Here is a 24,933-nt window from a genome sequence, read left to right as displayed (position 1 = left end):
CTCTGCAGGGGTAAGAGGAAGTCAGTGGCATGCAGCCCAGCAGACAGAAGGAAGGGAGGGGATACCTCAAGTGGCAGGTTTGGGCAGAGACATTCTAACTGGTGTGAGAGACATTTGTGTGCCCTGAGCCTTCGTCTGGAATCTTCTCCTGTGCTTGGTCCCTTAGCTCTCCCTCTGTATTCTTCCCCTCCCTGTTCTTCCCCTCGCTTGTCCCTCAGCTGTGGGGGAAATGGTGTTACTGGTCTCCTGTCTTGCAGAGGGAAGGGGATTACTCTGGTGCCTTGTTTGGGGTGGCCAAGTCAGGCGGCCACCTCCCCACAGAGTCTGAGTTTCCCTAAAGTTTGTTTTGGGGTTGCTCAGGTGACCTCCTGCCCCGTCCCACAAAGGGCTCCACGTGTCTAGCACATGCTGGTTTCCTGCAGAGGTGGGGCTGGGGCCTTCTTGAGAATTGGCTTGGTAACTGGAGCCAGCGTGGCTCCAGGGATCGGGTGTCTGCCTTGGGTTTCAGGTGTATTAAGTTGTTCCTGTGGTGGCATCTCATCGCTAATGAAAAGGCTCAGGTCGCGCTGCTGGGCCTCTGGGCTGTGGTTGATCACAGCGATAATATTTGGCACCCAGAAGAGCTCTGTTTCCACTGGAAGCCTGTGGCACTTGGCAGGCTGGCACCTGACATTAACCCATGAGGTGCTGGCCTGAACCCCTCAGCTTTGCCAGAACTGAGGCTGCAGCCAGACTCTGAGGGTCGTCTGGTTCCCACAGTGGGTGGCATTTTCTCTTTTTGTTGCAACACTCCAGCTTTGTGTGGCTGTCTCCCCTCTCTGCACCACTCTCCACTCCCCTTCCTCTTCCCAACACCAGCCCTTCCTCCTTCCCAGAGCTCTTTTCATTCCCTAAGCTGTGACCCTGGGTTCCCTATTTTCAGCCCCACCCAACCTACCCATGGGAGATTGATGGCTTCTTCAGCTAGCATTTAATAAAGCTCTGTGTGCCAGGCTCTGTGTTAAGGGTTTTATACCTTAAAAGCCTCAGAAAAATCCTCACATCAGGGATTGCCTCATAGACAATGACAAGAAAGCTCCTCAGTTAAGCGACAGTGTCAGGTCCTGATACGCCTGTGATGGTGCGCCCTTACCACACCGATGGCCTTTGGTCTTCCTGCTGTGTCACTGGCCATGTGGCTGCTGCTCCTTCAGCAGCAACATCCCCACCCCATGCCCAGCAACTGCCAGCCCATCACCCGAGCCCTGGCTCACAGCAACGGGGCTGCCGTCAGAGAACTGGAGGACAGGGAGGCCCTGCTTTGGGGGCTGGGGCAGGACAGAGGGACAGGGCAGGAGACTGCTGGCACTCTCTCAACTCCTAAGACCCCGGGGATGAGCTCACTGCCACCCCAGTTTAGCAGTGGAGGCTCCGTGAAGACTGGAAAGAAAGGAACAGCACATCCAGAGGAATAAGCACTCCGTCCCATCACTCTCTGCCTCCAAAGAAAGCCGTGGAAAGCCTGGAGGAAGTGTGGCTCAGGAAACAGAGTGGCAGGGTCACTAACCACACAATTGTGGGGTCAGAGTTTGGTTCCAATCCTGATTTTACATTAGTAACCTGTGTGTCTTGGGAAAGCAACTTAACCTCTCTTTGCCTTAGTTTCCTCACCTGTAAAATGGGGATGGCAATCCCTGATGTGGGAATTTTTGTGAGGATTATGAGATAAGGTATGAAACCCATAACACAGAGCCTGGCACACAGAGCTTTATTAAATGTTAGCTGAAGAAGCTATCAATCTCCCATGGGGGAGTGGGGTGAGATCAGGGAACCCAGGGTCATGGCTTGGCTAGGCTCAGGGAATGAAAAGAGCTCCAGATGACCCCCAGAGTCTGGCTGCAACCTCAATTCTGGCAAAGCTGAGGGGTGCCAGACAGCAGGACACACGCCACTGCTCTTGAGCCATGGGCACCCATCCCCTGGTGCTGTCTGGGGCAGGAGATGCCACTGTGGCATTGCTGCTTTATACCAGGCACTGTGCTGATATGGAGGCAGAGATTTTTTAAACAAAAAATTTTATCAAATACAGAATATATTCTCTGCCCCTTAGGTACCTACGTCTAGTTGGGGTACAAGACAAAAAGTAGGAGGCAGCAAGGAGCATCGTTTTGGAAGCCTTCCTCCCAGCCCTAAGCTGAAATGTCTGCCACCAGCGGGGGAGCTGTTAGGCAGCAATGGGCAAGTACAGGCTGAGAATTTTCAGGCATCCTGAGGCGCACTCTAAGGAAAGGGGCTATGTTAGAAGGACACCTGTGGGCTGAAACCTGGGGTCTGATATGGACTGGTGGCTGTGCTGGGACCCACGCCCCCAGCCCCCACTCTGCACATCTGTCTGCCTCCGGCTCCTCTCGGAACCCACTGGCCAGTTCCCTCCGCACCATCTGGAGGGAGCTGCTTTGATCAGCTAAGCTAATTCCTCCTGCCCCTGTTGGCCAGGTCACCCTGTGGGTCACCAGCAAGCCTGTGGATGGGCCTCCTTTGGGTCAGATGTCCACCCTGACCAGTTCCAGCCAGAAAGGGACCCTGGGTGTGGCAGACACCATGGCTGATGTATCTGCGGTGCTGTGAACAAATGCTGAGCTGCTTTGGGCACATGGTTGGGAGAGGGCCTCCTCCTCTTTACTTTCTCCTCCCAGGGCTCCAAGGTCTCTAAGGACCTCTGCCAGAGCAGTGAGGAGGGGGCTGCTTGTTTACTACCATTTGTGGGTTCTCCAACCCCGGGAAAGGAAGTCGGCTCCCTTGAATGGGCACCGAGGTGGCGCTGTCCAGTGTGATGCAACTGGCTTAGTGGAATCATGAACTCTCAAGGAGCAAGGGGGTCCCTGAACATAGGTGCTGGTGGGCTTGCTCCACGTGTGCCTGCTGCCTCACTTATAGACGCCTTGTAATACCTGAACAGGTGTGGGGATGGCAGGGGCGTGGCAGAAAATACAGTAAGGTTCCGCAGCCTCAGGGCGCTGAGAAGCGGCTGGTGAGCGAGGAGTGCCCTGGGTAGGCTTTAAGGGACCCGTCAGCAGTTCTGACTCAGCCATAGGGTGTGGGAACAGGATTAAGTTACTTGACCTCTCTGTGCCTCGCAATAATATTCCCTGCTCCTACCACCTTTGTAGGGCGTGAGGGCTGGCATGAGGACGGAGAGCCTGGATTCCCTAGCTAGGGGGTGTTCTATGATGATAAGTTGTATGAGGAGCCTGGGGTGTGGTTCTGTCTCGAGATGGCTAGACAGTGGTTCCTAAACGGTAGTGTGCCTGGGCTGGCGTAGGTCTGGGTGGGCCGGAGCATCTGCATTTCTAACAAGCTCCCTGATGATGTCGAAGCTGCTGGTCTCCGGACAAGCGAGGGCAGAGGAGTAGCAAGGACTAGACTGTGCAGTCCTTCCTACATCAAGGATTTTCTGGGCTTATTTCCGGGCTCCTCCCTAGGAAGTCTATTAAGCAGAGAAAAGGTAGGAGTGAGAGAAATATCTCCTATCGTGTGTCAGGAGCTGCATGTACATTGTCTAATTTATAGGAGGCCAGGGGTATTCTCATTCTATAGCTAAGCAAATTGAGGCTCAGAGAAGTTGAGAGTTCCCCAAAGTCACACAGCAAATGCCAGAATCAGGATTCGGACCCAGGTCTTTCTGACTCCAGTGCCAATGGATGGCTTTTCCACTAAATTAGAACCTTCAGACTTTCCTTTATCTGAAACTAACTTATGGTCCTGTTAACAATACAGGTTTCAGGGCCTCACTCTCAAATTCTGGTTCATTAGGTCTAGGAAAGTCAAAGTAGTACCATTAAAAAAAAAAAAAAGCACCCCAGGTGATTCTAAAGCTGAGCATCTGCAGAGAGAGCGCCCCTGGAGAATCGGAGCACTCCCATGATGCCTCACTTGACGCTTCACGTGCAAAACCTTAGTCCAGATGTAATTCTCCAACCTCAGCATGTATTAGAGTCACGTGGAGAGCTTGTTAAAACAGATTCCTGGCCACCCCACACCCGCCCAGAGTTTTGGATTCTGTAGATCTAGGTGGGTCCAAGACTTTGCATTTCCAACAAGCTGTGGCTGGTGAAGATGCTGCAGGTCTGGGGATCACACTTTGAGACCCACTGTCCCGAGACGCCTGCTGTCAAAAGTGTGATCCGTGGACCAGTAATACCAGCCTCAGCCAGAGGCTGGTGCAGCATCTCAGGCCTCATCTCATGCTGAGTCAGAATCTGCATTTTAACACAGTCCTCACATGATTTGCCTGCACCTTAAAGTTTGTGAAGTGCTGCCTTAGGGAAGCCAGAGTGAGAACACACTGGGGGTGGAGGTAAATGAACAATTTCTCTTTTTCTGGAGAGTCTGAAGATGCAACAGAGAGGGAGCGAAACCATTAGGATGTGCACCCAGGGGGGCTGACAGTTGAGAGTGAGACTTGGAGAGAGGACTCTTCCGCAGGGATGGTAGAGACGATGGGACAATTCTGAGGACATGAGGTGGGCCTCAGAGGAAAGGCTTCATCAGGCAGCTGTCACCTTGCCTGTGAGACAGTGAAGAGGTATTCTCTTGAATGCTTTCATTGGGCGGGGGGGCGCTGCACTGGGACTGAGCCCTGCAGCGGGGAGGGCAGGGCGTGAGGTGTGTGGTGGGTGAACACACCTCAAGTAAATGGCTTCTGAGCAGCTGTGAGGCCCAGCTGAGGGGAGAAAGCCTGAGTCTCCAGGTGACTAGAGCAGGCCAGTGTTTGCCTCTGCCCTGCAGTGCTTGGCAGCGGGAAAAACCAAGAGCCACTCAGGGAGGGGGAAGAGGCCACGGGTGGGCACAGGGGCCGATGGAGGTGGACACGGTAGAAGGTGCAGGGTGTGTGGGAGCAGAGTAGAGGAACAGATCCCACTAGAGAAGACCCTTGGGCTGTTACTCTTTCAATTTAAAAAGGAGAGGAGTGTGTGGGAGAGGAAAGTCCCTCAGAAGGCATAGACTCTCTGTTTCTTCCTTAGTGCCGGTAAAGAGCCAGCACTGAAGTACTTTACTTCTCAGCGATGTGACAACAAATTTTATCGGTGGTCAGAAGGGCCTAGGTTCCAAGATGACAGGGTTCGAGGGGTGCTGTGAACCCCCAGAATTCCCCAGCGTGGTCCCTGGCCACACAGCTAAGAAGTGAGGGAAGAGGGAAGGAATCCAAGCCCAGCGCTCACTCCCAGGGCGGCTCCCTGTCTTCTTGTGAGCCCTGCCTCTCCTAAGACGCGCCTTCATTCTCAAGGAGAGTTCCCCTGATGTTGGGGGCTCCTTCCCTGCTGAGCCCTTCTCCACACAGAAACAGGAAGCCAAGCGCAGTTAGGCGTCTGTGCCTAGTTAACACACAGCCCTCCGCGCATTCCCCCAGGCACACAGCGAGTGCTCTGCCATCAAACAGGTCCCTGCTACCTGCTGTGCTGGCCTTCAGCTAATTATCTTACCTCCCTAGGCCTTTGTTCTCTTTCCAATAAGCCTGTAAGGGCAGGGACCATCTGTCTTTTTGGCCACTCCCTCTGCACCTAGCACTGAGCAGGGCACAAAGTAAGTTTCCATAGAAGTTTGTGGGATAAAGGAAATAGATCCCTTTCTCTCATCCTACCCCCCACTCCTTGTGACCACTTTGTACATGGCACTGTCCTTGACTGGGCTTGCTGGGCTGGTATGAGGATAAGCTGAGTTTATTATAAAATGAACAGAATTGCTGGTTCTCCTGGGAAGAAGGTACTGTGCCAGGAAAGAACAAAGCTTTCTTCATTCCCTTCTATGTCAGGTATTGGGGAGAAGCAAATTCTTGACAACTGTTTGCCTAGTAGGGCTTGGGCACGCCACTGTCCCCACAAGGCCAGGTGCGCCCTCCTTCCTTCACCCTCCGCTTTGTCACTTTCTCGGCACCCTCGGAAAAACGGCTGCCAGACGTTGCCCATTTGGAAAAGTACAGCTCACTAGATATGAATCATCTGGGGCAGGTGAAAAATGATTCACGTCTGACCAGCTTGATTTAGTTCAGGTTGTCCGGTCTGAATCTCTTTCTTCTTTCTAATTAAATGATGACTGGTCTTGATGGCAAGAGGGAAGAGTCTGAATTTAATCTGTATTCGTAGAAAGATGGGGACAGGATGAATAAGAGGGACAGTATTCCTGTCTGCAAAGAACTAATGCCGAGGTGGGATGGCAGCGGAGCCGGGGATTCTGCATCTTTGAGGGGACGGGGGTGCTGTGCTGTGCAGCCTGGGGATTTTGGTCCAGAACTCAGCCTTCACATGTTCCTTTTCGAGCACTAGTTAATGATGCCCATCCCTGACTTGTCTCCAGGGAGTGCACGAGCACAGAAGCTTAATTAACTTACTAGACACAGCTCTTGAATCACTGGGCACAGCGCCTAGGCACAGTTGGGGCTGGGGAGAGGCACCTCGTCTCTCTGTCACCACTTGGATTCAAGCCTGTGTGCTGCTGCTGGTGCCGACTTCTTTTGCTGCAAAATTCCCCAGATATGTTTCTGCCCTGGGCTGGCTCACCAGATCCCTTACGTTTCCTCTGTCTTAAGGCAGCTTAGCTCCTCCAGCCCCTGGGCACGTGAGCCTGAGAACCCTGTGTCCACTCTCCCTCTCCCAGTGACACGCTGTGCCACTGCCTCTGCCTGTGGTCACTGGCAGTCGCCTACAAGCACCCACTGTGGACCAGGGCTGTACTCGGTATAGTGATAGCTGGGATCGACTGAATGTCCCCTAGGTACCAGGCACTGTATCTTATTTGGTTTTCTCAGTAACCCTCTGAAATGACTGGTAATGTCCCCATTTTACTGATGAGGAAATGGAGGCTCAGAGAAGCAAGGTGCCCAAGGTTTTAGCTATGAGTTAAGGTGGCCAGAGTGAGGATTCAAGCTCAGGCCTGGCTTCAAAGCCCATGTTCCTAGTAAACAATGCTTCCGATGGTAAACGGGGCCTGGTCAACAACAGACCCACTAGGCTGTCTCCTTGGTGGGCCTCTGCTCGATGCTGAGGACTTCATACACATGAGGGGCTGAAACAGTCCTCCTCTCTCACCAGGGTTTGTGTGCCTTCCCCACATTCACGATGGTGCCATAACCCCTCCTGGTTGCTAATCAGGCTGAGAGAAAAAACCCAGGCGAATGAAGGGGAGTGCTGCTCCTAGGGATTAGAGTTCCAGGAGGGATAAATACAGGCGGTTCTCTGTAGCAGTATAAACAGTAAGGCATCACACGTGAGTAGAGTGAGACACATTTTGGGGCTGAGCGAGGTAGTGATGGAGGAGATTCCCCCATATTCACTTCCTCTGGGCCCCAGGCTCTTCAACTCCTGGCAGCTTGCAGCTCAAGGAGGAGGGGATGTCCCATTCAAAGTCCTGGACACTCCTGTGGGTCAGTGTTTGGTTCAAGAAGGCCCTTACCTTGTGCCAGCTTTCTGCCAAATTAAACCAAAAGGAGACCCTTCAAGTGTGCATGCCCTGGACCATACTTCACTTCTCAGCAGGTAACCTTCCTAACTTTCTTGCCCTCTGCCTTTCCCCAGGTGTTGACTTTAAGATGAAGACCATAGAGGTAGACGGCATCAAAGTGCGGATACAGATTTGGTGAGTTTGGGAGGAGGGGGAGGACCCTGGGCTGCTCCCTAGCTGCCATTGCCATGTGCAGAACCCAAAGGCTTCATCTGGAGTAGCTGGCCACTTCTTCGATGGAGAGAAGCTGAAGTCTTAAACCCTTATCCTCTGCTCCCATAAGCCTTAATCTCTCATCTCTTTCTTAGCAAACTTTACGGAAGTGACCACAAGACACCAAAAAGCAGGAATTAGAAGGAATTGGCAAACTAAGCACTGTGGGTTTGTCTTAGAATAAGGCTCTTCTCTCCGGCTGTGCTGCACTGCACTGCGGTAGGAGGAGAAGGAGGGAGGGCTACACCCCACCCTTAGGGGGAGAGTTCCTGGCCAGAGTGCCTTACCACAGCACAGTGCAGTTCCCACAAATAGCCACAGGGGGCCGCTGTGGCCCTCTGGCGTGGCCCTCTGGCCTGGCGCTCTTTGAAGCACTATCTTTCCAGACTTTGGAGCAGCCTCCCATTTTCAGGGGTATTAGGTGCTGCCTTCAGAGGTCCCAGAAGGACTGGAGGCAGAGCAGTCCAAGCAGTCTGGACACAGTGACCAAATCCTAGAGACAGTTACCCAAGCCCAGTTAATGGTTGTGGCTCCTGGTACAGATACGGTTGACAAGGCCCCACCAGCCCTGTCAGCACCAATGACTCCGTCAGAGTCAGATATGTTTGGATTCCTTTAGGGACCAAAGCTCCACTGATTTTTCACCCTGCAGCTCTCTAGATTTTCCTGCAAAGGCACAGGGTCTCCCAGCTCATACTCCTCCCCTCCTCCCCCGCTCTTCTGAAGGACTGGCTTTCTGTTGCAGGGACACGGCGGGGCAGGAGAGATATCAGACCATCACAAAGCAGTACTATCGACGGGCCCAGGTGAGCCACCATTTTCAGGGTTTAGAGGGGGGATGCTGCCACCCACACTCCTGGCTCTGGGTGTTTGAGATATTTGTGCCACTGCTCCCCATATAGGGCCCTCAGATTGGCCTGCTGAGGAAGGGGGGCCTCAGGGCAGTCTTTCATTGATCATTCATCAGTCGCTGTCTGAGTACTTCAACTTCCACCCAACACCCCAGACCAAAGGCCCAAGTCAAAGGGGGTGCCCTCCTGCCTAAGAGAGTTCTCCGATGAGCCTAGGAAGCAGTGGCTTTGAGGGTCTGAGAGAGAAGGAGACTTTTCTGGGAGCTGAGGGATCTTCGTTATGCTAAGCAGGGAGAAGGGAGATTGGGACCCAGCATTTAAGGTACCACCCCCGCTTCTGGCCCAATGACTGTGTGCTATCTCTGTGTGTACTACCTCCTCCATCTCTCTCTCTCTTTCTCTCTCTCAGGGAATATTTTTAGTCTATGACATTAGCAGCGAGCGCTCCTACCAGCACATCATGAAGTGGGTCAGTGATGTGGATGAGGTAGGAGATGCTGCCTCACGGTGGGGGTGGGGGAAGGGCACCTCAGAGGGGAGAGCAAAGCGAGGGCCAGATGGGAAGCGCTGAAGCTCTCAGGGTTGGTGAGCTTTGCCTTCTTCAGCCCCGGATGAAGACCTATGGGTAAGAGGTGGGGAGGGAGCCCAGGCTGCCATGCCCTCTGTGCTCTGTCCCCTGCCAGGCCGCCATGGCTGTGTCTTCCCCAGAAACAAGTTGGGACAAAGCCAACCCCATGAACAGCTTCTTTCCTGGAATCTCAGGACCAGGAGGAACTGTGACACTGGACTTCCAGTCCTGGCTCTGCCACAATAGCTGCGGAGCCTCAGGCAAGCCGTTTGAACTAAGTCCCTACTTCCTCCTCTGGAGAATGAGGGCTTGGACTTAAGTCCAGTGTCTTTTGCAGCTCAGGTACCAGTTGTCCAACCCAAGGAAGCACTAGTGTCCTGTACCCTAAACAGTCCCCTTGACACCCCTCTGGGACCCCTAGGGTCAGCCATGGTACTTGGGGAGCTTGGCACCTGCATGCAGTCAGCCGGCTCCATCCCTTGGGCTCTTAACTTTGGTGCTGGTGTGGAGGCCAGTGTAGACTGTATGGTGGGGAGATGGGAGAGAAAGGCAGCACTCACGGGCACTGTCCTTTGTCCCTAGTACGCACCAGAAGGTGTCCAGAAGATCCTTATAGGGAATAAGGCCGATGAAGAGCAGAAACGGCAGGTGGGAAGAGAGCAAGGGCAGCAGGTAAGTGGGAGTGAGCTGGCCAGATCCATCCCTCAGGTTGTCCACTGTCTTTCAGGGCCAGTCCTGAGAGCTGGGACCCAGGATTCTGTCACTGTCATCAGGAACCCCCACCCCTCCCACTGGAGCCTGAGGCACTGGATGGTTTGCCGTCCTTGAAAGTTTGTCCTTCAGTACAGTGAACTGGGGTCCATCCAGAAACAGAGACCTCTCCCAGCTCTAAGTCCTCCAAAGCAGGATTACCTCTGCTTAAAAGCCCATCCTGGTTAGTGAGGAGGAAGGACTTCAAGTTGCTGACATCTTCTCTGGCAGCATCCAAGCATAGCTTCCATCTTACAGTCATCCCACCCCCTCCACACCCACTCCTTGTCCTCCTTACACCTGGAAAGGTACAAAGGGAAATGAGGAAATGAGGGGCCCACGGTCAGAGAAGCCATGGGGCAGGGAGGGTAGGGGGATGGTGCTGAGGTAATGTCCAATCATACAGGGAGACCATCCTCCCAGAGAACCGAAAGAGGCCAGAGTCATCCACTTACTCCGAGGGACCAAAGAGCTCTTCTCTCCCTCTTCAGTCCATGACATCCCACGAGCACTTAAAATACATTTGTTTTTTAGTATAAAAGAATAATACATGGTCATTGAAAAAACTGAAAATAGAAGCCAATCCCTACTGGAGTATTACTCTTTTTATTGAGTACATACAGCATCGTACTGTGGCCCTTTGCTAAGCCAGTGCTCTGAGATGCATGACCCCGTTCGGTCCTTCCACAGCCTGGTCAATAGGCACCGTCATCCCCCTTTAGCAGATGATGAAACTGGGGCGTAGGGAGAATAAAGAACTTGTCCAAGATCATACAGCTCTTAGGTGGCAGCACTGGTATTCCAGTCTGGGTCTTTTTGGCCTCAAAGTCTGTTTTTCATTAAGGTGCCACAACATTTTGGTGTCGTTGTCACCTGATGTGTGTGTGTGTTGGATGTGTATGTGTGTGTGCCTGTGTGGAGGTGGGTGGAGGTGGGGGGTGTATTTGTGGAGCATCTTCTCCATTGTCTGCTAGCCTGTGGCTTAGAAGGAGCTCCCAGTCTTAAACTGAGAAGTTATCCACTCTGAGAAATTGTCATGACACGGCGCAGACCATGAACACAGTGGCAGGAGGATGCGCCAGGTGCTGTGGGCACCTCCCTTCCCCTACTGACTCCCTTTCAGGAATGTTCTTCTCTTGCAGCTGGCTAAAGAGTATGGCATGGACTTCTACGAAACAAGTGCCTGCACCAACCTCAACATTAAAGAGGTGAGTGCTTGGCAGCCCCACTGCCCTTTCTCTTGGGCCGAGTCCAGCAGAGGGGGGAGGCGAGTGGAGAAGGCGGCAGACAGGAGCCCAGGTCAGATGAGAGCCGCCCCTCGGGCAGTCACGGGGATGCCGGGGGAAGAAGAGGAGGCACCAGAGTAACTATGCTCCTTGGTTTCCCAGTCCTTCACACGTCTGACGGAGCTGGTGCTGCAGGCCCACAGGAAGGAGCTGGAAGGTCTGCGGACACATGCCAGCAATGAGCTGGCCCTGGCAGAGCTGGAGGAGGATGAGGGCAAACCAGAGGGCCCAGGGAACTCTTCAAAAACCTGCTGGTGCTGAGGGTCCCATGTAGAGCACCCGCACAATCCCTTCTCCCCTCTGGAGGCCGCGGGCACCCAGGGCGTCTGGGCTTTGATCCCTCTCCCCTCCTCCGGGTGACCCTGTGGAATATCCGTCGCTGCTCCTCCCCCTGCCTGGCCCCGAGAGCAGCTCCGCTGTCCTGTCCGAGCAGCCTTGCCCCCAGCCCCCCAACCCTGGGGAGGATCCTGCAGCCTGGTTCCCCAGCCATGGGCCAGCTGTGAGCCCCTGATGGGCTCTGAGCATGGGCTCACTGCCCCGAGCTCCCCAGACAATGGCCGAGTCTGGCATCAAGGCCAGTATCAGGCTCCTTCTCTCTCAGTGCATCTTGTCTCCTGTCTGCTTTTTCTCACTTCTTCCCACTTCCCATTCTCTGACCCTTCCCCTCCAGTGTGTGGTGTGTTTGTACCAGAGCCCCACATCCACTCTCCCCACGTGTCTCATATGGCCGCCAGTGCAGCGCCTGCGCAAGGGAGCGGACTCAGGCTCAGGGGGATGTTCCATGCTCTGCTCCCGGGAGAACCCTGCCCTGCTTTGTGGGAGCTTCTTCCTGTCCTCCCTCCCCACTGCCCTGTCTTGTGCCATGGGTCTGCCTTCCCATGACCCAGGAAGGAGGAATGTCAAGGGAGGAAGTAAACCCCCAACTGGTGGTCCCCACCCCTGGGGCTGTCCTACCTCCCTGCCCCAGCATCAGCCTTGCTTGGCTGCTGCCCACCTGCCTCCTGGGGGAACTGAGCTCCAAGGCAGGTGCTTCAGAGAAAAAAAAATGATGCAGGGTGGCAGGGATAAAAAGTCACCTTCATTCTCTACCTCCCGTGCAGCATGTACACAATTTCTCACACCCCACTACCCCCCGGCCCGGGCTCCCGAATTTAAAGATGTGGACCAAGGCTCCAGGGCACTGCAGGGGTGAGGAGACCCCCGAGGCTGACCACATACTCCAGAAAGGAGAATGTTTGGAAGTGAAGGACCGGCTCCTGTATATCAGGTTAAGAGCCAGGGACAGTAGGCTGGGATAGCAGTTTGCAAACGAGAGGAGAACTCAGCGGCAGCGGGGCTTCCTGGCCCCATCTTCCACTTCTTGTGTAAGAAGGGTGTTCCCCACCACCCTGGCCAGTGAGGCGACAGAGCCAGGCTGGTGGTCTTTCACTAAGCCTAGCCTTCAACTCTCGAGGTTTTCCCAAGACTCAGAGTTCTCGGAAGAAGGACAGGGAGCTCATGGGCAGAAAGCAAGCAAGCAAGCCCTGGAGAAGCATGCTTGGTGCTGTTCCCTTCAGCCTTCAGGGCCAAGTGCTCATCTTGCCCCTTTAGCTTCTGAGTCAGAGGTTTGAGGGCTTGCCAGCTGTACTGTGGCTACAGGTGGCTACAAAGGGAAGCAGACTCCCTCCTCCAGGGCTTTTGTTCAGGAAGAAGTTTCTTTAACCCTAGATGGTCCAAGAGTAGCTTGAAGGAAGGAACCTAGTAGGGCTCCTCCCCACCTTCCCAAGACGGGAGAAGCCTAGGGAGCAGGATCAGCCTTCAGCTGCATTGCGTGGCTGGCACTAGAGCAAAGCAAAGAATTGGGCATCGAACATTCACCAGCTGAGGACCAAACTCCAGGACACACACATTTGAAGGATTAAGAGCCCCACTTCTTTACTCCTCCAAATAAAGGGTGGGGGTTGAAATCACCAAACCTTTCCTCCTGACTCTTACCTAATCAGGAGAGAGCAGGAGAGGGTAACTCAGGACGTAGAAACAGGGGATAGGTTAGCATAGTGGAAGGAAAAGGAAGGCAGGAATAGTTTATAAATAGTCAGCTAATGAGAAATTTAGAAAACTGACTCTTTAGAATGAAGTCACAACCGGGCTGAGGATGCTTGAGGACTGACTCCTCGCGTATCAAGACATATGCAGCATCACACTGGGGTGGGGAGATTGGCAGTGCCAACACTCAGTGTCCCCACACTGAGTGTGCCCTCAGCCAGGGACCTGAGGAAGGGGAAGTTATACTGGGCATTGGCTCCAACCTGTGGATCAATATTGCCATTTTCCCTGAAGATCAGGCAGAGCACCATTTCTCTCCTAGCCCCCTCAGGAAAGAGGGACTATGTTTTTACTGTACCCTTGGGGTTCTGGAAGGGAAAACTGGGATTGGGGTTTTATGGCCTGATATGCCCCATCCACAAGGGCCACAGCTGGGGACACATGAGGGCAGGAGGAGGGTTGGGATTTGAGGGTGCAGCTCCGCTCACCAGGTGCCAGAGTTGGCCTCTCACCCCTAAACTCATCCAGTCCAGGAGGTGGCCTGGGACCTGGCCTTAGGCCCGGACTGTTGAGCAGGCGCTCTTGCCTGTTGACTCCTCACCACCTCCGCACCTGCTGTCTTGAGACTCAGCGCAGCCCCGGGCACTGCACCTGCTCCTGAGCCCCACCATCTCCCTGTGACGGGTGAACTTTGTGTACTGTGTCTCGGGTCCAGTATACGAATTGTAAGCAGGGTTCATCTATTTTAAACACAGATGTTTACAAAATAAAGAATATTTCAAACCACAGGTGTGCTTGCCTGTATTAGTCCCTGGGAGTAGGTCTCACTCGACACCAGCAGTTCAGGGGGCGGGGAGAGGCAGTGCTGGTGGAGGAGGCTCTGAAACCCTAAAGCAGGAGCAGTAGAAAGACAATGGGAAGCAGCAGGCGTTGTCCTCCCTTTTGTACCTTTCCTAATGCCACCTGCAGGGGAGCCCCAAGCAAAGCCCCATTGCTCCAAGGTGGGGTCATGTTGAAGAAGATCAAGGACAGTCATTATGCAGATGCTGAATATCTATGTCTGAGGGTGTCTTTAAAGCCAAGAAGGTTCTCATCTGCCTAGAATGGAACAGGAACAGTTCTTGAAGGCATGAGGAGGGATTAAGCCACCTTTCAGAAGTTCATCCTAGCCCTGGATGGGCTAGTATAGCTTGGATACCCCCAGGGCAACAAGACAGACTGGAATCCCAGGGTCCAGAGGGGCTGTTGAATACTATACTCGGGTCCGGAGCTGACAGAAGAGGCAGAGAATGTTTGGAGGTAGGGATAAAATGGAGGAAGGAATAAAACAAGGTGGGGCAATGGTAGCTTATGATCTTAGCCTGCACTTTCCAACTTACAGAGCACTTGTAAATAACACTCCTCCATCGGAATAATCAAACAGTCACGTCTGTGTGTCTTTCCAAGTTCCACAGATGAGGAAACGGGCCTGGGGCCCCGAAGAACAGTGGCAGAGTTGTGGCTGGAAAGGACCAAACGGAATTGAAATCTCTGGAGGGGGAAGCTTGGCATCTCTATTTAGGAAAATCTCTTACGTGTAAGTTTCACTCACAGCCAGCGTTGAGAACCACTGACTTAGGCTCTCTGTCTAGACTAAGCCAGTATAGTTCCCAGAACAACTACTGTCCCTGTGGAAAGCTGTGTTCGTGCACATCCAAAGTTAGAAGCTCCTGGGAAGTGGACCCGTTTGGGGTCAAGTTGGAGACAAAGATGTCTTTTAGGAGCGCTTCATCAATTTTATTCAATCATGAAAGGTGAGAACCTGGGTGACCCACAGTGTCCTAGGCTGTCCCTGGAGAAAAGGGACAGCATGGACCCAAGGAAGAGGGCACCCCCTTCTCAACTCAGGTCTTCCTGGAGAAGAGTCTCAGGAAGCCAGTAAGGCTCCTGGGAGTTCAATGTCCTGTATTTGATTCCATGATCTTCACAGGAAGGTCTTCTGCAGTAGAATATGCTCCTACACAGCCGAGATATTTAAGGTCGCTTGATTTCCTTACCATTACTCCACTGCAAGCTTCTGGTGTAATCCCACATAGCAAGCCAGTCTTCATTGTAACAGGTCAGGACCGGCCTCGACCCCTTTTCCCTGCCTGCGGCCTCTTTGTTGTTGGGCACTTCCTCTTGCACCGCGAACCAGAGTACTCGGAAGCACTAGGCATGCAGGCCATTCCAGCAAGTTTATGTTAAAGTTTAGCCCACTGTCAAGGCCACATTCTGACTCAGTGGCTTGGGAGGAACATTTATTTGCTTTTTCTAGTAACTCCACCCAATCTCAGCAGGGGACACATTTCTCTCTGCATTTCCTGCCACCTCTTCTAGTGGCAAAAGATTTCCCACTTAGGTAATGGAGGCTTGTTTTCAGGGAGTAGTCAGTTGAGACCTATGGGTTCCCTTGCGCTATAAACAGCCATGAACAGCCTATAAAAGACAGAAAAGCTGAGCATTCTCTGGCGAGTACTTCCTCCATCTTCTCAACAAATCAGATTCTCAAGACCAGCTGCTCCCCAGCCTGGCTTATTCTCTGTTCTAGGAGACAGTTCCCAATGGACACGTATCTGTGAAAAACTCTCTAGTAAACATTTGCACTGTTACTGAAATTTCACTCTAGAATCCCAAAGCCAGGTAAAGTCTAACTGCCAGTTTTACTGATGGAGAAATCCAGGCATTAAAAAAGAAAAAACAACAACAACAACAACTCATTTGTTGTGTTGGTGGTACTTGGAAGAATGAAGTGAAGCATTAGGATTTTTCATTTCTGTGGGCTTCCAGTGCTGTGCTCCCATGAAAGCCCTGAGCAGGTCCCCATGTGTCCTGCAGTACACTGCATGGCTGGTGTTGAAAACATCCCAGGTGGCCTAGCTGGGTCTAGAACCACAGCAGCTTCAACTCCCTGCACTCTCCTGTGGGGAATGACCGGCACAAGCCCCTCTGGAAAGTCTTGGAGTCTGAACCTTTGTCTGAGAAGAGGTAGGGGTAGCCCATCCCCTGAGTTTACCCACCTGCTCTGTGACTCCTCACCATTGTCCTGGCCCCAACCAACTCATGACCTGTGGGGACAGGGTTGGAGGTAGAGAAGAGGAGATGGGACAGCACAGGGGCAAGGGCAGCTGTGCTCTCCAGGACAAGTACCATCACTCGCTGGAAGATTTCCAAGACAAGCACAATTTCAGCTCTTCAGCCTGGTGCAAGCTGAGGCACTGAAAGCCATTATTTTTGAAAATCACACACCATTCTCCTAAGGGGCCCTCTGAAATAGCCAAAGAGAAAAATGTGAACAGCAATGTGTATATTTTAGCTGTAGTCTGAATCAAAGGGACATGCGCCCAATTCTCTTCCTCATCTTTCAGCTCTCAGTAGACCCTAACCTCTCAATTGCACAATTCAGAGCTCGGCACTCACTAAATGTCTGTGCCAAGTGAGAACAACTTGCTGGGACAAATAGGAGTCAATCCTGCATCCCTCCCTCCCTTTTTTCCTCCCGGTTCGAACTTTGGGGCTCTGGTTTCCTGCAAGCAGTGAATTATTCACGTCTGTTCATAGATATCACATTGGCCCTTCCTAGGTTGCCAGCAGGGTTGGGCAGGGAGGTGGCTTTGTTCAGAGTCTGTAAGTAGGAGGAGCTACTTTCTTGTTCAAACAGCACTTACAGGTGGGCGACTGTTTCTGCTAAGTCATCCTGGAGATGCTCAAAGCCCCATTGTGAGAGCCTTCCTGGCTCCTCCTTCCTCCCCACCCCTTTAATAGACCCTTAAGTGGGCTCACGCCACTCTGCCTCTCACTCTGCACTTTCAGCATGGCTTACATTGCCAAGTCTTTCTACGACCTCAGTGCGATCAGCCTGGATGGGGAGAAGGTAGATTTCAACACATTCCGAGGCAGGGCAGTGCTCATCGAGAATGTGGCCTCACTCTGAGGCACAACCACCCGGGACTACACCCAGCTCAATGAGCTGCAATGCCGCTTTCCTAGGCGCCTGGTGGTTCTTGGCTTCCCTTGCAACCAATTTGGACATCAGGTGAGAGGTCCCTTGTATTGTACCCAAGGAATTGGGCTGTTGTAGTTCTAGTAGGCTAAGGACAGGGGACAATGACTATGTGTGTTGGAGTGTCTGGAATCATGGGGGTATGTTTTCTTAATCTAAGTTTTTAGGTGCATGTGAATACCAAGGGGAAGTCTGTATGATTTTAACTGTCTGTGATTAAACACCGAAGATGTGGATTTTTATGGTTTACTGTCTTCCCACTACACTACCCGAGGGCAGATACCTGGTCTGTTTTTCTCTTCATTGTGTCCTCAGTGCCTAGGGTATAAAAGGCACTCATTAAATATTTGTTGAATGAATGACTGGAGGAAATAGAAGATCAAGAATCAAACTAGGACTGAACTGACTCAGGAGACCTCAGTTCTCCCTAGACTTGGTTCTGCTATTTAAGGGTTCTGTGCCCTAGAAGAATCTCTCAATTTTCCTGTTTCAGTTTCCTCATCTATAAACTGGGGATACCATTTATCTCATAGGATTATTGTGAGGTTGAGGGGATAAGATCTACAAAAGTAACCTGAAAAATATAAAGTAATATGCAAATGCAGGCAACTTTATTATTTAGATAGAAAGGTTTTGTTTGTTTGAAATCAGCCAAGTGGAGAGTGAACTTGGGGCAAGGCTCAGGGTCTGCAAAGTGCAAATGTCTCCTCCGGGAATCACGTGCACCTCCCCATCTCTGATCAGTGGGTCAGGCTGTCATGGATCGTCAGCCCGCACACCTCAAGTTATCTTTTAGGGATTCTTCTATTTTAACTTATGGTTTTAATAGCACAATAGGCAGAATGTCCCCAGGTGAACCCTCTAATTATAATCCCTTTGGTCAATTCACAGTGGCATGAGGCAAGGCAGAGATTAGCAGAGATACAGGCAGGAAGGCTGAAGTGTCACTGGCTGGGACAAACCTGAGCCCAAACCATTTGTTCTTTCATGGTTCCTTCCCTGTTTCTAGGCTTGGTCAGGACAAGAAAGACAGAAAGGGTGAAACCTCTTCAGAGGTGTCTCTAGCCCCAAAGTTACCTCCAGCCTTATGTCATCAATTTGGGCTAGCTGGTTGCTGGAGGAAAACCACAACCTGCCTACTGGCAGCCAGCCATTTGCATTAGGAGATAAGACATCTAATAGCGATCAACTCTGGGCTCAAGATGTCATGATGGCCTGGAACTGACTGTACTAATTGGTTCTAGTAAGTCAGAGGCAGGAACTTTTTCCCAGAGAGAGATGTCTGACTCAGACTGAGGGGTAGGGGTGGAAAATAAGGGATTCCATAGGACTTTGGGGTTGTCAGGGGTGGTGACTGCTGAGTAGGGACAGGACAGTGATGGCAGTAGGGAGAGAACAGGTTGAGGGCTGAGCAGTCTAGCTGAGTACAGTGAGTGAGTGTGAAGTACAGGAGTCTTGAGATAGCAGTGAGTGATAATTACACAGTCACAACCTTTGGCCCTCAAGCACTTAGTTCCTTAACGTCCCCTCCCCTGGACTATTCCAGAACCCCAAACCTATCCTATTTAATCCATCCCAGTTGGTCATAAAGTAATTCCATTTACAGTACATTCATTGTTGTCTCTTACTTTGCTTTCATGGCACCTGAAAACTAGTCTTCCTTGGGTGGGGTTTTCCTTCATCAAAGCTTCCTCCTATTTGTACCTCGATGTAGGACAAGGTGAGATGAAAGCAAGAAGCTATAAATCCTATTCCTCAAGGCCCCAACTTCACCCTCAGTTTGAGGAGTTGAGTAGGCCTGAGGCCAAAGCTATACTCAACACTCACTGGTAATTAGAAGCAGGGGAGGCAAAACCAGGGCTGAGGGAAAGGGCAGGTGGTAGCACAGACAGAGAGAGAGAGAGAGAGAGAGAGAGAGAGAGAGAGAGAGTGTGTGTGTGGCTGGGTGAGTAGAAGGTTCTAGGCAGTATGACCTGGGCCTCCTTTCCCTTTCTTTCTCCTGCCCTGAACTCAAGTTTCCTTGAAGCTTCAGACAGATACCCTTAAGAACTGCTCAAGGTAGGTCAGAGAGAGAAGCAAGAGCTCAAAAGTGCTCAATCTAAAAGTGCTAAAAAGAACAGCCAAGCTAGGATCTGCAAGAACTTTCAGAAGTGCCCTAGCAAACCATTCAATAACAGCTATGAGAGCAAAGACTCTGATTCAAGGAGTCTGCCCTCTCCTTGAATGAAGGAGGAAATGAAAGAGGAAAGAGAAGGAACAGAGGTGGTGGGGGGAAGATACACAGAAAGAATGAGGAGTCTAGGAGGGTGAAAGACTTTTTCTGGACCCTTCCTCTCCCTCTTCCCTTTTCTAAGCTCTTGGTCTTTCTCCTCCCCTAGGAGAACTGTCAGAATGAGGAGATCTTGAACAGTCTCAAGTACGTCCGCCCTGGGGGTGGATTCCAGCCCACATTTACCCTTGTCCAAAAGTGTGATGTGAATGGTCAGAACGAACATCCTGTCTTCGCCTACCTGAAGGACAAGCTCCCCTACCCTTATGATGACCCGTTTTCTCTCATGACGGATCCCAAGTTCATCATTTGGAGCCCCGTACGCCGCTCAGATGTGTCCTGGAACTTTGAGAAGTTCCTCATCGGGCCGGAGGGGGAGCCCTTCCGACGCTACAGCCGCACCTTCCCGACCATCAACATCGAGCCCGACATCAAGCGCCTCCTCAAAGTTGCCATATAACCCTGCGCCGCTCAGCCCACAGATCTCCCACTTCATCCTGCCCCTGAGTCTCTCTCCTTGGCCTTCAGTGTGCCCCAAGCAGACTCTGCTGGATGCAGGCTTTCCCTTGAGATCAGTCTCCTTCATTGAACAGCCTTGCCTTTCTGGTCTGCCTTTTCCCTCCCCCCCACAACCTTCTGATTGGTGATTCAACCTGGGGTGGGTGGGCTCTAGGCCTTCACAGAATGATGGCACCTTCCTAAATCCATCTGGGAGGTGTCTGAGAAGTGTGAAGGGCCCGGGGCCTGCCTGCCAGCTGAGTCCAATAAAGGGACATGGCCAGGCTCTCAGTGTCTTCTTCCTTGACAGAGGCGGGAGGGATGGTACAAACTGCAGGTGGGACTGAAGGGCTGGCAGCACACCAAGGCTGCAGAGACGGGGGCTCTGATCAAGGGGACACCCCAGTCACTGTCTGGAAAGCAGGCTCTGGTCAAGGTCTGTGGCGGCAGGTGGAGTTTCAGGAAATGTGAATTGTATCATTACTTTATGACTCGTCTCCAGAACTGGGGAAAGGAGATGCTAACAAGAAGACAGGAAAAAAAGACAGTGGGCTCTTTGGAGGAAGCACTGGGAAGTTAGAGGATACCAGTCAGGGAGATGTCACTCTCACTGTGGGTCCCAGGCTGACTAATGCTACCTGCACCTGGATAAGTTGAATTCGGTCCACTTTCACTGATAGTGAGGGTGTAGCAGGAACAGTTTCTGAGAACACAAAGAGCACTTTATCCACTTCCTGACCACCTTGTTGAGTAACATTTGTTTTGGATTCTGTTAGACTAACTCCCACCCTATGAGGGTTTGTGTTCCATATAATCAAACTCACATTAATCACAAATTCAGGAACAAGGCAGACAAGTTTAGGCATGAATGACTGGTTTCTTCTTCCGTGAGGGTGGGGATGGGAGAGGGCCTCCCTTCAAACAGTCAGACTGTTCATAACCTGCCAATGTGATAGTTGTTCTCTGTGAGAATAGAGTTCTGCTGAAGGGCTTTGCAAGAACAGTGCCCCGATTCCTCACCTAGTCCCAGCATCCTCAAAAAGCACCACCACCACTAAGGCCAGGTCCCATCATGCTCTTAGAGAAGACACCTGCTGACAGCCCACTGCCCTTTCACTTTGTTCCACAAACTCCCGGGAAACTTCTCATCCCACCTTTCCTCCTCCGACCACTAGATGGATTACTTCACTTCTCTTCACTGAAGCCCTGAAAGGACAGTTCAAACCAGATACACTGTTTGAGAACCCCAATGCTGAGAGGAAAATGCTTTTCCTATGATGTTCCCCATAACCATTTTCCAAGCACTTGCATCATCTGAGAAGTAAATGTGGAATAGAGGTTAAGAATCCCCACTGCATGACCTTCTCCTAAAGCTATGTCATCGACAGTGCCTTATTTCAAAACCATAACCTGAGTGGTGCAGTGGGAATCCCCTGGCATCCTTCTGCAGGCCTTCTGCTAAATTAAGGCTGCCCTTAATTTGACTCTTGTGAACTCAAGCCTTCCAAGATTCCTACTCTTAGAGCCAACAGCTGGGGTATGGGTTGGGGGCAGGGAGAAGACCACACACTGATTTTTAGAACAATAACTGCAGGAACAAATGGCTTCCCTGAAGAAATAAAATACAGAATTTCATGTGGGATGCCAGTATGATTTGTTCATCACCTTTATAGTGCTACTACCTGTTACGATGTTCAACAGCAGAGCCAGCTATCCTGGATGTTGGCATTAAGCCACAGGCAATTTAGGGCCTGATATGCCAGAACAATATGTTGGGTCTTTCCCATAAGGCTCAAGTTAAAGAATTATTTAGAGACTCCCAAAGGAATGGGAATTACAGTACAAGTGATTCTGCAGAGAGAGTCAGAAAGGGCCACAATCTAGGAAGAGGGCTCCTCAGAGGAGAAATGCTGTTTGCTTCTGAAGGGACCTGGCAAGTTTGGCTCAGGAGGGAACCAGAGAAGGCAGGACTGAAGGAACTTGCTTTACAAGGACATTTTGTTTTACTCAATCTTTAGTTGTGCTGTTGTTAAAATGAAGAGAAATGAGAAGTTGCTTCCTTTATAGCTCTTGTTTGTCCGCCTTTACATCCCCAGACATACCAGCTTATTGTTGTAAACAGACATGGCAAAGCTTAATATAGTCATCCACTTTCCTAGAGCAACAAAATTTCTTAATCAAATTTCCCTAGGGGCACTCAGGAAGTACGGAGAAGTCTGATAAACAAGCTGTCCCAGAAGTGCTGAGATAATGCTACTCGATTTAGAGGAAGGACAGAGAGAATCATTTCTCTGAGGGCTGTTACAAAAAATATGGCTTGGAATAAACGATTTTAGGAGGCCAAGATGCACAGACTGAAATTGATGATTGTTGTCATGATTATGTTCCCACAGCTATATCTTAGTTAAAGAAACACTGAGCCAAATCCTGTTGATTTCAAATCTGCTGATTTCTTATGATCACCATCACATCAATCGTCCAAATTACCACATACTACATACACCCACTGCACTAAGTACTTTCTATCTGTTAGGTTATTTAACCCCCATACCGACCCTATGAAGAATTTTTATCTCTATTTAAAGGGAAGGTAACTGAACAAGACACCTTTCAAGGACAAAGGGCTAGTGAATGGCAGATTTGAAAGTTAAACCCAAGTCAGTCTGACTCCAAACCTTCTCCTATTAACCACAACACAACAGTGCTTTCGATCTCAGTTTTTGCATGAAGACCACTGACAGCTGCCTGCACACGGCACTGCACAACCTAATGACGCGTTCACTTATGTTCTATCATTTGATTTAAACATTCTGTGAAGGAGGCATGATTATGTCTATTTTTCTACGGAAGAAACCGAGGTACAGATAGAACGACTGCCCAATGTCCCACCATGACATTGCACATAAAATTAGCAAAGCTAATTTTAACCCCCGGTTTCTTGATTTCCTCTCTACCCAACCACAGTGCATCTCTCAATAGAGGACTACAGTCAAGAAACATACATTTTAAAACTGAGAGCCTCAAATCCAGTCAAGAAACTTAGCTTTGCTCACATAACAAAATAATGAAACTAAAAGGACTCTTGTTATGCAATAAAGAATAGGGAACGTATACTTTTTAGTGACAATTTACAAGTAACAAGCCATAGACTTGTTACTATATAATATGCCTGCCCAGACTATATCATATGTCAATTAATTAGTACTGGGAGAACCCAAGACCATTTGAGGAAGACAGAGCTTGCTAAAACAACACAAAAAACAGGCTGAACTTTGAATTTCAAGAACCTAATTAGGTAGACCTCAGCAGATACAGAAAGAATAAGGTGCCAGGACAAGTTCATGTTCCCCATCACACCAACAGGGGATTTCTTTTCCTTCTTGTATTTCAGGAAGGAAGAAAAGAAGACCTAAGCTTTTGCCTGGTTCCCCTTTATTTAAACAGAAAAATATGGATGCAGTAGAACTGAGTTAAGAGGTCTTTATTCTATTAGATCGACAAAAGAATTCTAGAAGATGTTGAAGTATCACAAAACATAGTACAATGTTGGCTTAATAATGAAATATATGGATAGAATCTTATGTTTTAAATTTTTGTAATGTAAGTCCAAAATAAACAGTTATATACTCTTTGAGAGATGAGGCTATCAGGAGAGGCACATAAACTCGTACTCTTGAGTTCCAAACGACGAAGTTGGAAGCATTAGCAAACTCCAAGAAGGGACAATTCAGAAGCTATAATGGGCTTAGTGCTGCTATTTCAAGTAATGAAACATTTTCTCTGCTTTCTGGATTCATTTCACCAAATGATTTCCTCAGCAGGTCAGATTTGCAGAAAGTGGAAAACATTTTCCAGGAATAAAACAACTGATCCCTAAGGAACAGCTGCCTTAACTTTTCTGGATAAGTCTTGATCTGACCTGCCTAGATATGCTGTCACTGATATTCTCAACCTCTTCCTAACCCTGTCGGACCCTCACACTTCATGTGCACTGAACTCTGTTGTTGATAGGGAGTCATTGTACTAACTGTGTGACCTGCAGTAGTTAATTTCTTTACACCTTAGTTTCTCTGGCTCTAAAATTGGGATAACAATAGTATCTACCTCAGGGAATTGTTAATGAGGATTAAACAAGTGCTTTAAAAAGGCCTTGGTACATAGTAAGTACTCAATAAACCTCAGCTATTAGAATTTTTCCTGTCACAAAACAAAGCTTTTCCCTGATAACAACTTTGCTCACTCAGTTCAGAATGTCTTGAGCTATGAATAGGAAACAATTTTGTTTCTAATGCTTGACCCTTAAGCTTTGATCGCAGAATGGGAAGAACTGAACGTATCTCATTGCATCTAGTATTTTATATGCTTTCCAAAGCATTTTACATTCATTATTCATTGGGATCTTCTAACAATCCTGTGAAGGAAGTATAGTAACAATTTTTATCAGCCCAATTTCATAGAAGGGAGAGAATAAAATACAGAGTAATTCTTTGTTTCAAGGTTATACTGCTACCAAATGGCAGAGGCCAAAATGCTAGGGTTTACAACACCCAAGCCTGTGTTCTTTCAACTATGCAAAGTAAGATATTCTAAGATCCCTTTGGAGCAATCGAAACTATGCTATTTATTTATATTCACTAAAGTCCACATTTTATTCAGATTTCCCTAGTTTCATCGAATGTCCTTTTGCTGGCGCAGATCTCATTCAGGACACCACCTTACATTTAACAGCCACGCCTCTCAGGCTCTTTTTAGCTGTGAGGGTTCCTCAGATTTCCTTGCCTTTGATGACTTTGACAGTTTTGAGGAGTACTGGTCAGGTATTTTCCTTGACTGGGATTTCTCATTAAACTGGATTTGTCTGAGATTTTTCTCATGATTAGACTGGGGTGATGGTTTATGGGAGGAAGACCACAAAGGTTAAGTGCCATTCTCATCACCTCATATCAAAAGTACGTGCTGTCAACGAGGCTTACCAT

The 24,933-nt window shown here is 50.1% G+C and overlaps 2 protein-coding genes across 3 annotated transcripts in view; both read left to right on the top strand.

Moving 5' to 3' along the window:
• RAB15 (RAB15, member RAS oncogene family) overlaps positions 1 to 19,619 on the top strand; it is a 28,585-nt gene extending 8,966 nt beyond the window's left edge. The window contains exons 2-8 of one of the 2 annotated variants that reach the window (XR_012073680.1): positions 7,551 to 7,611; positions 8,435 to 8,495; positions 8,950 to 9,027; positions 9,691 to 9,780; positions 11,001 to 11,066; positions 14,616 to 14,745; positions 19,569 to 19,619. Coding sequence is in view for 1 of the 2 variants with exons in the window: in XM_006206965.4 (XP_006207027.4) it covers positions 7,551 to 7,611; positions 8,435 to 8,495; positions 8,950 to 9,027; positions 9,691 to 9,780; positions 11,001 to 11,066; positions 11,247 to 11,405 (515 nt within the window). In the remaining variant the exon portion in view is untranslated. Of the gene's footprint in view, positions 1 to 7,550; positions 7,612 to 8,434; positions 8,496 to 8,949; positions 9,028 to 9,690; positions 9,781 to 11,000; positions 11,067 to 11,246; positions 13,956 to 14,615; positions 14,746 to 19,568 lie in introns of those variants that run through there. The other variant, XM_006206965.4, reaches the window with a different exon arrangement.
• On the top strand, positions 16,853 to 20,231 carry GPX2 (glutathione peroxidase 2). Its single transcript, XM_031679143.2, has 2 exons — positions 16,853 to 17,223; positions 19,569 to 20,231. The coding sequence occupies exons 1-2, from the start codon at positions 17,002 to 17,004 to the stop codon at positions 19,917 to 19,919; spliced, it is 573 nt and encodes a 190-aa protein (XP_031535003.1). The 5' UTR covers positions 16,853 to 17,001; the 3' UTR covers positions 19,920 to 20,231.
• Positions 20,232 to 24,933: the final 4,702 nt, after the last annotated feature.

This window comes from Vicugna pacos, chromosome 6 (genome assembly GCF_048564905.1).
Source record: "Vicugna pacos chromosome 6, VicPac4, whole genome shotgun sequence".
NCBI lineage: Eukaryota > Metazoa > Chordata > Mammalia > Artiodactyla > Camelidae > Vicugna > Vicugna pacos.
The sequence above is the reverse complement of the archived record's forward strand: the minus strand, read 5'-3'. Positions and strand labels throughout refer to the sequence as shown.